The 14,222-nt window shown below is 45.8% G+C and overlaps 1 protein-coding gene across 1 annotated transcript in view; it reads left to right on the top strand.

The window, feature by feature from the left end:
- The window catches only part of CAPN1 (calpain 1), a 332,385-nt gene that overhangs the window by 158,036 nt on the left and 160,127 nt on the right, over positions 1-14,222 (top strand). Inside the window, exon 4 of the mRNA XM_069208074.1 lies at positions 9,532-9,650. Within this exon, the coding sequence (XP_069064175.1) occupies positions 9,532-9,650 (119 nt within the window). The remainder of the gene's footprint in view (positions 1-9,531; positions 9,651-14,222) is intronic.

Here is a 14,222-nt window from a genome sequence, read left to right as displayed (position 1 = left end):
CTCAGGTTTTATTTTTTTGTACTAATTATGTTATAATATATATTTTACACATTTTTCAAATATATTTTATGCTTATTTTCTGTCTGCTTAGTATTTTTTTTAAATTTAAGAGTGGCAATAGTAAATCTAACCCTTCCAACACCAAATGCTTTCGCTGCTGTTGCTTACATTGCAGTGGGAATAATACATTTGACATTTCCAAAGTCCAACACTTTACCTACTGTTGCTCAGGTTGAAGTGGGACTAGGAAATCGGTCTTTTCCAGGTCTAAGTTCTTCACTGTTACTTAGTTTGAAGAAGGAATAGCAAATGTGACCCACACAAAGCCTAATTATTTTTTATTTTACTTATTTTGTTTTATTTTTAACATATTATCTGTGATTCAACTTTAGAAGTTATTTTAGTTTGATTTTGTTTTATATATATATATATATATATATAAGAAATACTTTTTATTAAATTATTTTTTTAACTTTAATAAATCTGTTGTATTTTTATTTTTATATCGTAACATCTTGTTCTAAATTATTTTTATTTTATTGATGTTGATCTAATAAGTGTGCTTATTTTCATATGTTTATTATCTTTTGCAATTGTTTTGAAGTTCATATTTTTATTATTTTTTGTTATAAAATATATTTATATTCTTTGTCATATTTACATATTTTTGTAAATGTAGCATTTTAAAGTTACATTTTTAAAGTTAATATAATGTTGAATATATTTAATTCAATATATTTACATAATTAATGATATTTTGGTCCACTATATGTTTATAATCTATATCTATGTGCTTGACACAGAAAGTATGTAAAGTCAATATTTGTACCTCCAAACTTTTTGGCATTGGTTAATATTGCAATATTTTTGTCCATGAGACTTTGTCATAGAAGCTTGCACTGACATCCCATAAGCATGATGAGTGTATGCATGTGTACATTGATCTTGTGATACCATTATGGTAGCAGGACTCTGTATGTGTGTTAATCTGAACCCATTTTGGATGCCCCTAATTTGGTATGGCACAGGGTAGAGGATGAGAATCACTTTCCCAGACCCTGGAAGTACATTGTCTGCATTCCTGTGGCTGGAGGGATGAGACCCAGGCACTGAAGTTAAGAAGACAGAGTCAGGCTAAATTAAAAAAATTCCATGAGGACTTTGTTAGCAAGGTCCTTCAGCTTAGTACTTCCTGACCACTGACGTTTGGTAGATGTGGGGGATAGGGCTGCAGTTTCCGATAATAAAGGTGAAGAGGTTTATTTTTTCAGAAAATCTTTTTATTAAAGAAACGCTCAGTAAGCAGTAAGAAATCAGACTGTGGCATAAAATAGTAAACCCCCATATTACATAAATTATCAATGCAGGTTGGTGGGTTCTACAGCAGATACCCTGATTGTCATCTTCGACTTTCAGAGACAGGATCGTAGTAGCCCATCACACATTGTCCCCATCCCTGGACAATCATCCCTTTTCCCTGTAATTTGCCCATGCTCCCCAGATCTTCTCCCATTTTTGTTGGCAGCCCCTACTAGTGTACTCAACATATTCAGCTCTTTGGCACCAGTCAAAATCATCTTCCCAGTCCAGCACCCGCAGTATTGTGGGATATCCCCAGACCCTAGCCACATTGCGCTTCGCTACCGCTGCTATCAATACCAACCAGATTCTTTGGCACCTGGACCATTGCACCTCCCGACTATAATCAACAAGACCCATTTTACTTTCAGTGGGACCTCCAGCGATTCTTGACATGACTCTTAGGACCCCCTTCCAGTATTGTTGAATATGTGGACAGCTCCATAGGATCTGAAAAAGGTCCCTTGCTGTCTACAGCCCCTGAGGCACAGTGGGGCTTGGGCTCTTGCTATACGGTGTAATATTGTGCATGAGTAACATGTTCTATGGAGTACTTTTAGTTGACTCTGCCTGAATTGGGTGCGTATGTCAACCTCCCTAGGGTTCTGCAATGCCTCACTCCACTCTTCATTCGCTAGTGAGTCCAGATTTCTCTAGCATGTTGCCCTCACTTCTTTAAATGGGTCTGGGGACTTGTTGACTACTTTCCTGTATGTAAGGGAAATGGCCTTCTCCTGAATGGGTTCTGCCAGCAACATATCCTCGAGGGGAGCTGCTGGCAGTAAATGTTCCCCTTCTACAATGTGACGTCGCAACAAATGTCCCAATTGCAAATAGCGACATTTCTCACAGCCGCTCATATCAAATTCTTCCTGTAAGGCTTCAAATGTAATGATGTTTGATCCCTTCAAGGATGGCCCAAATGCTCAATGCCGATCAAAGCACATCTCCTGAAGCCCCACTTCCCTCAACAGATCGCTTGTCCAAAGTCGGGTATGGTTCCTTGAGTTTACCCTTCCACTCAAGAAATATTGTAGTCTCCCTCCAAATCCTCTCCACTGTTGGGGTATGTGTAGGTAGTGTCCGCTCTGTCGGTTTTTGGTATAGGGCTGCTAGGTAACCACCCCCTCCCATTGCCATCTTGTCAACTCTATAGGCCAGTACCGCTCTGTCTGCGAACACCCAGTCGTTTATCGTCACCAGTTGGGAGGCCCAGTAATAATGCATTACATTGGGGACTGCCAATCCTTCCCCCGTACACGCCTCTGCTGCTTACATAAGGCAATACGCGAGGTGCCCCCATCCCAAAGTAAATGTCATAATTTGTGATCTGTCTTAAAAAAGTATTCTAGAGGGATCTTATATGTTGTATTTTGCATCATGTACTACAGCTACGGGAGGGCCATCGTTTTAAAAAGGGCTGCACCCCATTATAGTAAGCAGGAGGGTGCACCAGTGCAGGGCATCGCGACCCAGACACTCCAACTGTGGGAGGAGATTCATGTTGAGAAATACATCGGTTTCTCTGGTATTGTAGATGCTCAAGTATTTAAAGCCCTGAGTCACCAGCGGTGCCTCACACCGATGAGGCAGTCGCAAGGCCCCAGCCATAAGGGGGAAGTCCAGCGACTTCTCCCAATTGATGCGATACCCCAGTACTCACCGAAGATCTGTGAAATGTGAAGGATCCGGTCTATCGACAGCGACAGCTTGGTCACATAGAGAAGAATATTGTCCGCATACAGGGATATTCATTCATTCGCTCCTGGCCCATCAGGATTCCCCATATAAGCGGGTCCTCCTGAACGCATGCAGCTAATTGTTCAAGGGCAGACAGCAGGGAGCCCTGCCTCGTGCCCTTCTGCAGGGTAAATACTTGCGACAGGGTATTGTTGATGGGTAGTTGCGCCAGCAGGCCATTAGAGAAGTTTGACCCACCCAAGGAACTTCGGGCCAAAACCAAACCTGGTCAGCATTGCAAAGAAGTAGGGCCACTCCACACTGTCAAATGCCATGCTGGCATCCAAGGGTAGTAGTGTTGCATCGTCATGGTTAGGGTCGTTGGTGATGTGCAGGATGCCATAGAGGCGACGAAGAATGAGTCTTATCCACCTGTGCGGGATGAAGCAGGACTGGTCCGGGTGCACAAATTTAGAAAGAACTGTTCTCAATCTAGTGGCTAAAGCCTTAGTGAGGACTTTTTCTTCAGAGTTAAGCAGTGAAATGGGCCTGTATGAGCCGCAGTCCTTTGAAGGTTTACCCAGTTTATGGATTAGTACGATTGTTGCCATACATTGGTCTTCGAGGAGAATTTCATCTTTTCTAGCAGCTTGAAACATTTGCATTAGATGCTTCCTGATCTTATCCATCAGACATTTATAGAATTCTATTGGTAGGCCATTGGGCTCTGCTGCCTTCTCAGACTGGAGGGAGTGAGCAGCCTGGTCAGTTCATCCACCGTGAGGTCTTGGTCTAGGTTCTCGCGGGCTTCCAATGCTAATGGTGTGAGAGAGATATCCTTCATCAGGTTTGAGCAATCCGCACCCGACATGGTTGTGGAGAAGGAGTGCAATGTTTCGTAGTAACTAGTAAAACTTTCTGCTATGGCTGCACTGGTGGTCTGTTGTGTACCTGCACATCTAGGATCCCCAGGACCCAATTACGGCCTTCATCTAGTTTCTCCAATAGCCTGTTTGCTTTATCCCCATATGTAGTCGTATAAACGACGGTGATTGAGCAGTGCATGTGCGCATGCCTTGTTCTCTGCCCATTCTTTTAGATCGTGCTGCTTCAAAGCCACTTATGTAGGAGCTGGTGCAGTTGTGCCATACCCACCACCAGTTGTGCTTCCAGTGAGGCGCACTCGAGCTCCAGTGCTGCGCAATGCAGCTGTCTGTTCTTACAGAGACCTTCAGTCAAGGCTTGCACCTGACCCCGCAGGACAGCTTTGAATGCTTCCCATAGAACAGAAGCCAACTGCACAGTACCCCCGTTGTCCTGGAAGTACCACTCCTACCCTGCTCGCACTTTGCCCCTGAATCCATCTTCCTTCAAATACGAGGGCTCTATTCTGGGGGAGAGTCCCAGCTTCTGCAGGGGCCATCCACCACCACCACCACCACCACCACATCCAGTGAATGATCTGATGTCCAGCACGCCTTTATCGATGATGCTTAAAGAGGCCCACGGGCGTAGTCTTGGAAAAGATGTAATCCAGACACACCATACTCACATGCGCATACGAGATGTATCTATCCTGCCGCCCTCACGACCTGGGCTCCGTACCAACTACCTATTGCAGGATCTATGATACCATTAACATCTCCTTCCAGGATCGGCTGACCAGGTGAAAGCCCAAGCAGCAGGGCCCCTAGCGCCTTCAGTGTGGGCCCATGTAATTCTAGGAGGATTATAGAGGGAGCTGATATTTAGGGAGAGAACTTCCCAGCTCCCTCCTAGAAAGACATATCTGCCCAGTGCGTCTGTCTGCGCTCAGTCAGTGATAAGAGGGACAGTTTTCTTGCAGATAATCCCTACCCCCCTGGAGTCAGATGCATGCACCACTAGTGTGTAACCAAATCTAACCAGAGCCCTCCAGTGGTTGCTTCGAAGATACATTTCCTGCATTAAGACCAAGTCAGGGGCATTCCTGCTTATGAATTGAAATACCAATGTGCGTTCGTGTTTACTATCCAAAACTGTTGACATTCCATGGCCAGACTATCAACTTGCTATGCTGCCGTGGATTCATATGTGATAGTGACAAAGATCAGGCTGTCCTTCAGTGTCCAACCAGTCTCCGTAGACCTACTACTGCCTGATAAAACTTGCAAGGAGTGACGGGGTGGATCCTGTTGTAGTTGAGCATACATGAATGCGAAATCAAACCCAAAGAACTAGAAGAACAAACAACAACTTAATATGTCCCACTCTTCCTGCTACGCTGGCTCAAAACTGCCTGTTGCCCCAACTTAACCATATTGAAGCGTAACATCAACTTGTGGGGTGTGCAGCTAAGCCTCGATGGACAAGTAGATAAGGCTTAGTCTATCTGAATGCATCCCGTGTCCAGAGTATACCTCATACAGTACCTGAGGCATCTGTGAAAGAAAGAATTCATGTTCCATTGTCTGGGAGGACCTTTGTCCCGGTCCATTCCAATCCAGCTGTGCAGATCACAGCCCCCCCACATCAGCCCCCATAGACTGAAACACTATCTGCCGGAACACTTGTAGTCTCTGTGGAATCAAACTTCTTTGACGGCTTGCACCACTTCCTCAACTTCCTGCGCATCGTCGACCATGTTGGTCAAAGGTTCCCCTCATTTGTCCTCCTTACCAGCCCTGTTACCCTTCTGTCCTGGCCTCTGCCATCCCTCCAGCTGCTCCCAGGCAGGTGTAAGAAAATGCCATGCTTTACCTTCAGCCACCACTCGCAGTTCGGTAAGGTAGTGCATCATATATTTAAGGTCCCGTGCTCTCAGTTCCTTTTTGACAGCTTCAAACTTTCACCTCTGGTGTTGTACTTGTAGGGTAAAGTCAGGGAAGAAAAGGATGGTGGCATTTTCAAGCCGGTCTCCATGTGCTCGTGCTGCCTAGAGGATTGCGTTCCTGTCCTGATGATTGAATATGTGGGCTATGATGGTCCATGGGGACCCATTCCACCGACAATTACTTGGACAATCTCTTGGGTCGTAGAGTGCTGACTATAAGATCTCCCTTAAAAAGGTCTGTACTTTGACCTTTGGCCCGCTCTGGGACTCCTACCACCCGGATATAGTTCCATCATGCCCTTCCCTGCTGATCTTAAAGCTTCACCGCAAGGGCTGTGGTCTGCTGCGTGAGTGGCTGCACCTGGGCCTCCAGTTTTTTGGTCGTACCCTCTATCACGTCAAGACACGCGAGAGGCCCCATGCCTCCCTCCAGTTCGTAGGTAAAGGCTGCGGGGAGACCCGCCCGCAAGGGAGCCTCTACCCTGTCGCCGCTCAGCTAGGCCATGCCGTCCCCAGTTTCTTGGCACTCACCCATGTGTCCAACTCTGAAAACAAAGGGGTTATGGGGGACACCTGCTTGGAGCCCGTTCACCGGGATGCCTCCGCACTGGACAGCCCCACCCATATGCCGACCCCGAATAGCCTCTCCTGCCCAGCGGCCTTCTTTCGCTGCATTCTGACTGTATGCCTTTCCTCTCTACACAGGTACGCTGCACACAGAGGGAGAAGCTCCCTCCGCTTTACAGGCATGAATCGTCATGAAAGTGGTGTTCGGCCACCTTCCGGTTTCTGCAGGACTCAAGGTCCAGTCCTCAATCGGATCTGGGTCGGTGCAATCCACCTCTTCTTCATTGACTCGTGGGGCCAAGGCACCTCATAACTTTCACCCACCACTGGAGTCTCATCTGCACGGCTCCGCGTGCCTCAGGGACTGACATGTATTCGGATTTAGGGGATTTATGAAGCTGCTACCGCGGAACTGTCTTACATTGCGGCCATCTTGGCTGCTGCAACTCCCCACCCTCGTGTTACTCTCTCCCTTGGGTAAAGGGTTTCTTGACCCAGCCTTCCATTTTCTCTGTCCCTTACAACTGCTTCAAGTACTGAGATCTCAAAGTTCATTGTGCCCATGTTTTAGGTGTTCCTTGTATTGAGCCAGCTGCATTGGTTCCTGCTGTAACAAGCATAACTATAAATACATGCTGTGTCTGGTAAGCAACCTAGAGTTGACCTGGAAGAGAAATAAACCAAACCAGTTATGCCTCAGGCAGTGGATGGAAACTCTGTTTGGAAAATGTGTATAAAAGTGGCATCCGAAATGCACCACTTTGTTCAGATTCTTCAGGGCCATGGAAGGAGGTGCTCTGTAGAGTACTTTAAGTGGTGCTGTGTGACCTGGGCTGGTTCTACTGGACACCTAGTCTCTCAGATGAGAGTGGACATCAATTAAAGTACGCACTTTCAGCTGGAGGAGCTGAGAGTTTGCATCTGCCTAGAAGCTTGCCTGCCTGCTGAAATAGTGAAAGAGTGTGCCTGGTCCTAGAGGAGTAGAAACTGTTCAGGAGGAGAAGCCAAGTGTGTTGCCAATGTGAAAACCACTCAAAAGTGAAGCCTAGAGTACACTGTCTCATGCATTGGTTTCCTTTTCTCTTACACAGTTCTTGGTGAGAACTGTCTCAAAGACTTCACCAAAGTAATTGTTACTGTGTCCGCTGACAGCTGCTGTGGGCGAGGAAGTGGTGATGCTGTTGCTGACTCTAGTTGGTGCCTGGCTGGTGTGGGAGGCTGAAGCTGCCGAAGACACAGTCCCACTACCCAATTGGCTCAGAGGCTGCAACTGCCTTGCTGTAGAACTTATTGGCACTTGGCCTGTAGGCCTCAACTGTCAAAGGTACCATTTTCTATGTCAGAACGTGCAGTGCTAAATTCCTCTGTTAAAGAGACCGCAGCAAAGACTGAGGATGCGGCTGCACATGTAACATCACCTATTCTGCGAGACCATCAAAGAAGTTATGCAGAGCTTCACCTGCGACTTAAGCAAAAGATAGAGATGTGCTCTAAAGACTCGAGCACCAGGACTTAGGAACTATTGAACTGAGTAAACCTGTTGGGGTAACAGTGACATAATCTGCACATTGGGGTAATTCATGGCTTTGCCATTAATTCATGGCTTTGACACAGAACATTGGGAGTTGTAGCTACCATTGTGGACAAAAGGACAAGCCCTGGGTTGGAAATTAAGTTATTGTGTCTGTGATTTGGCACCAGTTCTGCTCTCCCTCTTAAACCCCACACTACCTCCCTGAGACACATATGACTGCTCACCCTTGCTATGATGAGACCTTAGTGCAGAAATGGTAATACTTGACCCAGTTGAAAAATGTAGGGTACAACAGACCTCAGGAAACAAGTGGCAAACAACCTCACCAACCATGGGTGGGTCTAATAACCTCTGCTTGCTTTGTGTACCTCTGAGGTGGTCTGATCGTGTTCCTCCAACTCTGTTTACTGATGTAGCCCTCCCAGTTAAGTGAAAGGTTGCTATGTCTGTATAGGGAACTATTCTCGAAATAGCAACCTGAGTTAGATGTGATATATTACAGTCATCCTAAAGATGTTTAATGTCAGGCAATGCATGTTACAAAGAGGTGAGACTTCTCAAGTATGATAAGATTGATCAGCGAAAGGACCTGCTGCTTGTGCTATGCATACAACTTGTATTTATCTTCGATGCACAAACTAATTCTCAGGTGACAGATTATGCATTTTAACAATTCCGGATGCACAGCTTAAGTTGTCCTGGTAAAGATTTTGTTGTCTGGAAGATTAGTGGCACCTTGTTTAATAATTTGTAATTGAGCTAGCTTCTGACATTTTTGCATTTGTTACGTTGGCTTGCCACAACAGTGTCTATGCATCATGTTGAACTTTGGTAGCTGTAATTTTTACTTGAAATGTAAAGACATTTTTTGGGCTATGCAAGTAGACCCTTGCCGTCCCACACACACACACACACCAACACTTTCTCGATCCTCCTCCACCTCCCTCCTACTCTGTCTCCCTCTCCTCTTCCTTCTGTTCATCATCTTCCTTTTCTTCACCTTCCTCTTACTCTTCTTCCTCCTCTTCTTATTCCGCTTTCTTCTCTTCTTTTTCTCTCTTTTCAGAAAGCTACAAAGTTGCATTTCATTTGTAGCTTTCACGTTTTCAGAACACAAACTGTGATGCAGCAGTGTTTTGATAAGTGGACTGTATGATCTGTGTTGCCTGTAGACGTGAAACTAAAATGTGCTTTATGAGTCCTCTGTCTTTCTCTGTCCTTCTTGTGGGAATCCTAACCAACGCACAAAAATATTGGATGGTCACTGTAACTTTAGAATCCACTTATCTCAAGGCAATGACCCATAGAACTTCACAGAGGTGTGGTTTGCTCTAGCATGCCTAAATTAATGTGATGGTCAGCAGGAAACCTTCAGTCAACGTAATGTAAGTGCAGTAGTATATGCCAGCAGCATCCAGGTAGACAATCTAGGAGATGGCAGCCACGAAACACAAAAATCAAACAGAGTAGACTGTTGATTGGTCATCATTTAACATGTGACATGCTTGACAATGCAAGATGAACTTGTGCCCACAGTACAAAACGCTTTTGTCTCATCACGTACAATGTTTGTTTTTAGGTGACTGCTGGCTCTTAGCTGCTATTGCCTCCCTTACCCTGAATGAACCTATTCTCCAGCGGGTAGTGCCTCATGGGCAGAGCTTCCAGGATGGCTACGCTGGTGTCTTCCACTTTCAGGTAAGCCTCCTCCTATGTTTCATGCATCCCTTTGACTTTGCTTTGCTGATCACAGACTAAACCTAAAAGAGTTGGTTTCACAGATTTTAAAGGATCACTTCGGTCTCGCTGGCTATCCTTAGTATCTAGACATCAGGGTTCAAGTACTTTTCTAAACTTCTCTTACTAAGGGACCACAGACCTCTAGCAGTGTTCAGGTGTTGACAAGGTGGTCCCAGAAGCACTGTTTTGGCTTTGCCCAGAAGTGATTGATCAGTACTGGAGTCTCTACATTTAGTCTAAGAGCTTTGCTTTATATTTGCTTGTGTTGTTTAAACCTTTTTCTGAATTAGACTGGTGGGTGACTAGTCACTTGTTCCCAAACAGCCTGGGCTGCAATCTTATTATTTAATTATTTTGTATTTGTGAGTCATTTGTTTGGGTCAGGCAGTGAGAGGTTACTTGGCAGTACACGTAGTGCATGCTGTCCTTTACTCCTCACGTTCGAGGGCATCCAATACTAACACACTCTAATTGGAAATCCTAGTTTACTCCCTTAGTGGCCTCTTCATGGTGAGTGCAGTTTGAACATTCAAGGCTTATTTTAGGAGGTGGAAGGGATTAGAGACACAGATAAAACATGACACAGTTAACAACTCACACTGAACTCCGTTTGTAGCCTGCACTGAACTTCATGTATGGCCCACAGATTTGCCAACAGATTAGACCCAAACATTCAGCAAGCCCAAAAGCCTCATGCAAACAGGACAAAGGTCCTATCCAAGTCGAACAGTTTGTGGTGTCAATCCCCAGTTCACACAAAGTCTTCTGTCTAGTTTACTGAGCAGTTGGTTGAGTTTTGGTGCACTATGAATAGTGGCTTTCCAATGTGTCCCTTGGGGGCAAGGGTAATGGGCATTACCAGGTAAGGGCTCAAGTAGTCATACCTATGTATGGGAGGAGCGGATGCTAGAGAATGAATTTTAGAACTGGGCGACTTCCGTGAAAATATTTGTGGGAGTAGGAGGTTTTCTAGGAGGGTCCATGGGCACACACAGGACCCAAAAGTCTGAGTCTTTACGCACGTTTATCTCAGGAACAGTAAGGTCTACTGATATGGTTCAGATGGTTCTGAATCGGGGAGCCTCGCTGCTGCAAATACCGTGAGTACCGTGAGGGCTGCATACGGACTGAGAAGTGCTTCTTGATAATGCAGTGCATGTCTGGCATGGTACAATCTCATTGGAGTTTCAGCCCTTAAAACTGTTTTTGCTGTTCCTCGACCTTATGCACTTCTTGGTTCTTCTGCAGAGTTCTGGGTATCTGGGCTGCGAAAAGGTCCTTGTGGCTCCAGGGAGCAGGTTATCTTCTGAGCCTAGATATGAACTCCCTTTTGTTCACAGGTTGGCTGCTTTTCTCATCTGAGAGCGGTCCCTTGTCCATTTGTTTGAAGCACGTCACTGCAACATGGGTTCTCTAGTCTGTGCCTTGTGTCCAGCTTTTAACGGATGACCTCAGCAATGCCTGTGACCAGTAAACGGTCTCACTATCTCTCTGCCATTGAAGCAAAGGCTTCTTCAGAAGTCCAGAAGAATGCAATGTTCTAGACTCGGAGGGTGGAATATTTTGTGAACACTAGCACAGAGCTAGAGCCAATCTAAGTGTCAGATTCTTGTAAACTAAACATTCCTACTCCAAGCATGCAGAATTGCATCAAACACTTTGACCAATACTTACCTACTTGGAAAGGTGCAGGAAGAAATTAGACTGGAAAGAATCATCAAGGATGTTTATTGATGTGAGATAGGTTACGTTAAGACGGAAAAGTCCTCTGCATGGTAAAGACATGTACGCCTGCTCCGAGTGCCCAATTGTACTGTTGTCTGAATCCCTAATGTTGATTTTTTTTTCCCCCCTCATAAGCAAACACAGATCATGCGTATGTGCCATGATGTAGGACTTTCTCACAGTTTGTGGTCTTTTTGGAACAAGAGAGCGCCAGATATGCTACCTTTATAGTGGTGAAAGGCTACTGCCTTTCCCAGGAGTTAAATAGTACAAGCTGGGTTTTAACAGCATACCGTGTAGTGATCAATAGTAGTGAGCAGGACCTTTTTTATTAACTCAAAATCTGTTTTATTAAGCTTTTATAAGGCATTATAACAACTGAGGAACAGAACCTTTTTAACCTGTGTCTTTGGAGTGAGCCCTGCAGGTTTACCCACCTTTTTAAAAGTTCTGCTGCTCAGTGCTTAACTCAACCACAGGCCTACATCAGGTTGATGCGGAGTGCTGGCCAGCGCAGGAGTAGTGACTCTGCACTGGTTGTAGCTGTACCTGGGAAGGGTACAGTACAGGGACAGAGCAGGACTGTGTTGTATGTGTGTTGTTAGTACATGTACTGGGTGTATGTATGCCTGTAAATAATACCTGACAGAAGAGATGTCGTGCTGTGTAGTGCTTGCGCAATGGGAGCATGTCATGGGCATATGTGTGCTTGTGCTAAGTAAACTATATAAGGCCGAAGGGTTGTGCAGCGCACATGGTAAGTGTGTGTGCTGGTAGTGCGTGTGTTTGAAAGTAGCACACCCTGGTTAAATATAGAAAAAAGGGTTGGTGCTGAACAGCGTGCGCAGACTGAGAGCGTGTGCTGAATGCATGTGTACTTGTAATGGTACAATGCATGGAGGTACTAGTGCTGGACAATAAGTGCAGTATGTGTGCCGTGAATGTACACTGAGTAAGTATGCTTGCAATGGTACATTAAATGGAGGACCCTGGGTTCCATTTTGGGAAGCCCAGACCTGCCTGGTGAAGACGTGAGGAGGAGAGCAATCCACCAGACAGATTTGTGTATTTCTGCATTCCTGTGAGCACAATGGAGGGGAAAGGAATAGACTCCCTCTACACTTCAAAAGACTGCTTTTTCATTCATTGATAGATCCCTAGGCAGTGGCCTGATCACATCTCAGGAAGGGAAATGGGGCTGATAAGCGAATCATAAAGAGCAGGATTGGGTGTCTGGGATTATCCTTTTGTTGTCGATACCACTGTGTATGACCTCCAGGAGTGAGTTCTGGTGAGACTCATGAATTGTGTTGTGAGACAATGCGCTTTGGATTCATGCCTGCTGTGACAGACATATTTTATGATGAAAGAAGAAAGAGAGGTGTCTATATATAAAAAAAATAAAAAAATAAAATATAAAAATTACAAGTTTTGGACCCTAGATCACATTTGTTATCTGGAAAAGTACTATAAGAAAAGGGAGGTTGAGTCCCCAAAAATATTTCATCTGCCAAGCAGCTTGACTGGCTGTTTGAGAAGGGGAAGTTCTGCAAGACCTCTCCGTGTGACCAGCCTCCCTGCTGGGTGAGGGGACATCACCCAGGGAAATAAAGATTACCTGAGCTGGAGCCTGAAGCACCAGTGCCTGCCTGCTTGCCAAGACCAGTGTGCCCTGTGAGGAAGAGATGAGCGTTGGTAAGAGCAAGGTGGCGAGCACCACTGTGAAGACTCTCTAGGCGAGCTGTGAGGAGTTGGCTGAGCATCGATTGGGCCGTAGCCTGTGTGCAGGATTGTTTTTGGCAACCCCTGTATGCCAGGAGAGGGTATGCCGTAGACTGAGCACAACATTGAGCACTGTACAGGTCTCGCTAGGCCCGTACCGCTATGCTGCGGTGATCATATATGCCAAAGGGGGCCACTGGTAAAGTTATTGCTCAGAGGAGTGCCAAATCTTGTGACTGTCTGGGCCAGGGCGCCTGTGCTGGAAGAGCCTGTGCCCATATTACCATCTATCACGGCAACCCTGTATGTCAGGAGAGCCTGCTTGTACCAACGTTGCCACAGGATTTGGGCTGCTGCCCAAAAGACAGACTGAGGCTACAAGCGATGGGTTGGAACTGCACTGGGAGAGAACTGCCCCAGACTCACTGCTGGGGACTGTGGGAGATGCTGTAGACAATGTCACACTCTCGCCAACTCCAGTTGGAGCAGGGGAAATAATTCACTCTCACCCCCCTCCCAGAGGGTAAAAACCAACCTACTGCTTCTTCACAAACGGCTCTGACAACGGAGTGACTTCTGGCAGAGCCGCTCAGGAGAGCAAGCCTGCTCAGCTGAGTGCTGCTGCACTGGCAGTGAGCTGCCTAACTTCTCTGAACTGAGCAGGACTCGCAGGTGTGCGCTTGAGGTACCAACTGCCCCACTAAACTTCTCCAGGCTACTAGAGCGAGTAAGACATGAATTTGGCCATTTGGGCCCCGGTGGAGTCGCTGCTAACGGTACTGCGGCACCATTGACACTTTTGACTAAAATCCTGAGGAGTCAAAGGGGAACTCTTTAAGTATAGCCTTCTAGGGAGTATTCCTTGGAAGCTGCAACCGATGAATGGGGAATAACCCTGCACATGTTACATGAGGGAAGGTGGGACATGCATTTACCTGACAAGGACTAGAGCAAGACATCAGGGGGATTGTGTTATTGCCTGCAAATGTCTTATTACTTTGCTTGTGGAGAGTTAAACATAAAATACTACTTTTTCTTACGAATGCAAGCATTTGTCTGGACACTGATTTATTATTTGCACTT

The sequence above is a fragment of the Pleurodeles waltl genome, chromosome 9, assembly GCF_031143425.1.
Source record: "Pleurodeles waltl isolate 20211129_DDA chromosome 9, aPleWal1.hap1.20221129, whole genome shotgun sequence".
NCBI classification, from domain to species: Eukaryota; Metazoa; Chordata; class Amphibia; order Caudata; family Salamandridae; genus Pleurodeles; species Pleurodeles waltl.
Note: the sequence above shows the minus strand (reverse complement) of the source record. Positions and strands in the feature narration are given on the sequence as shown.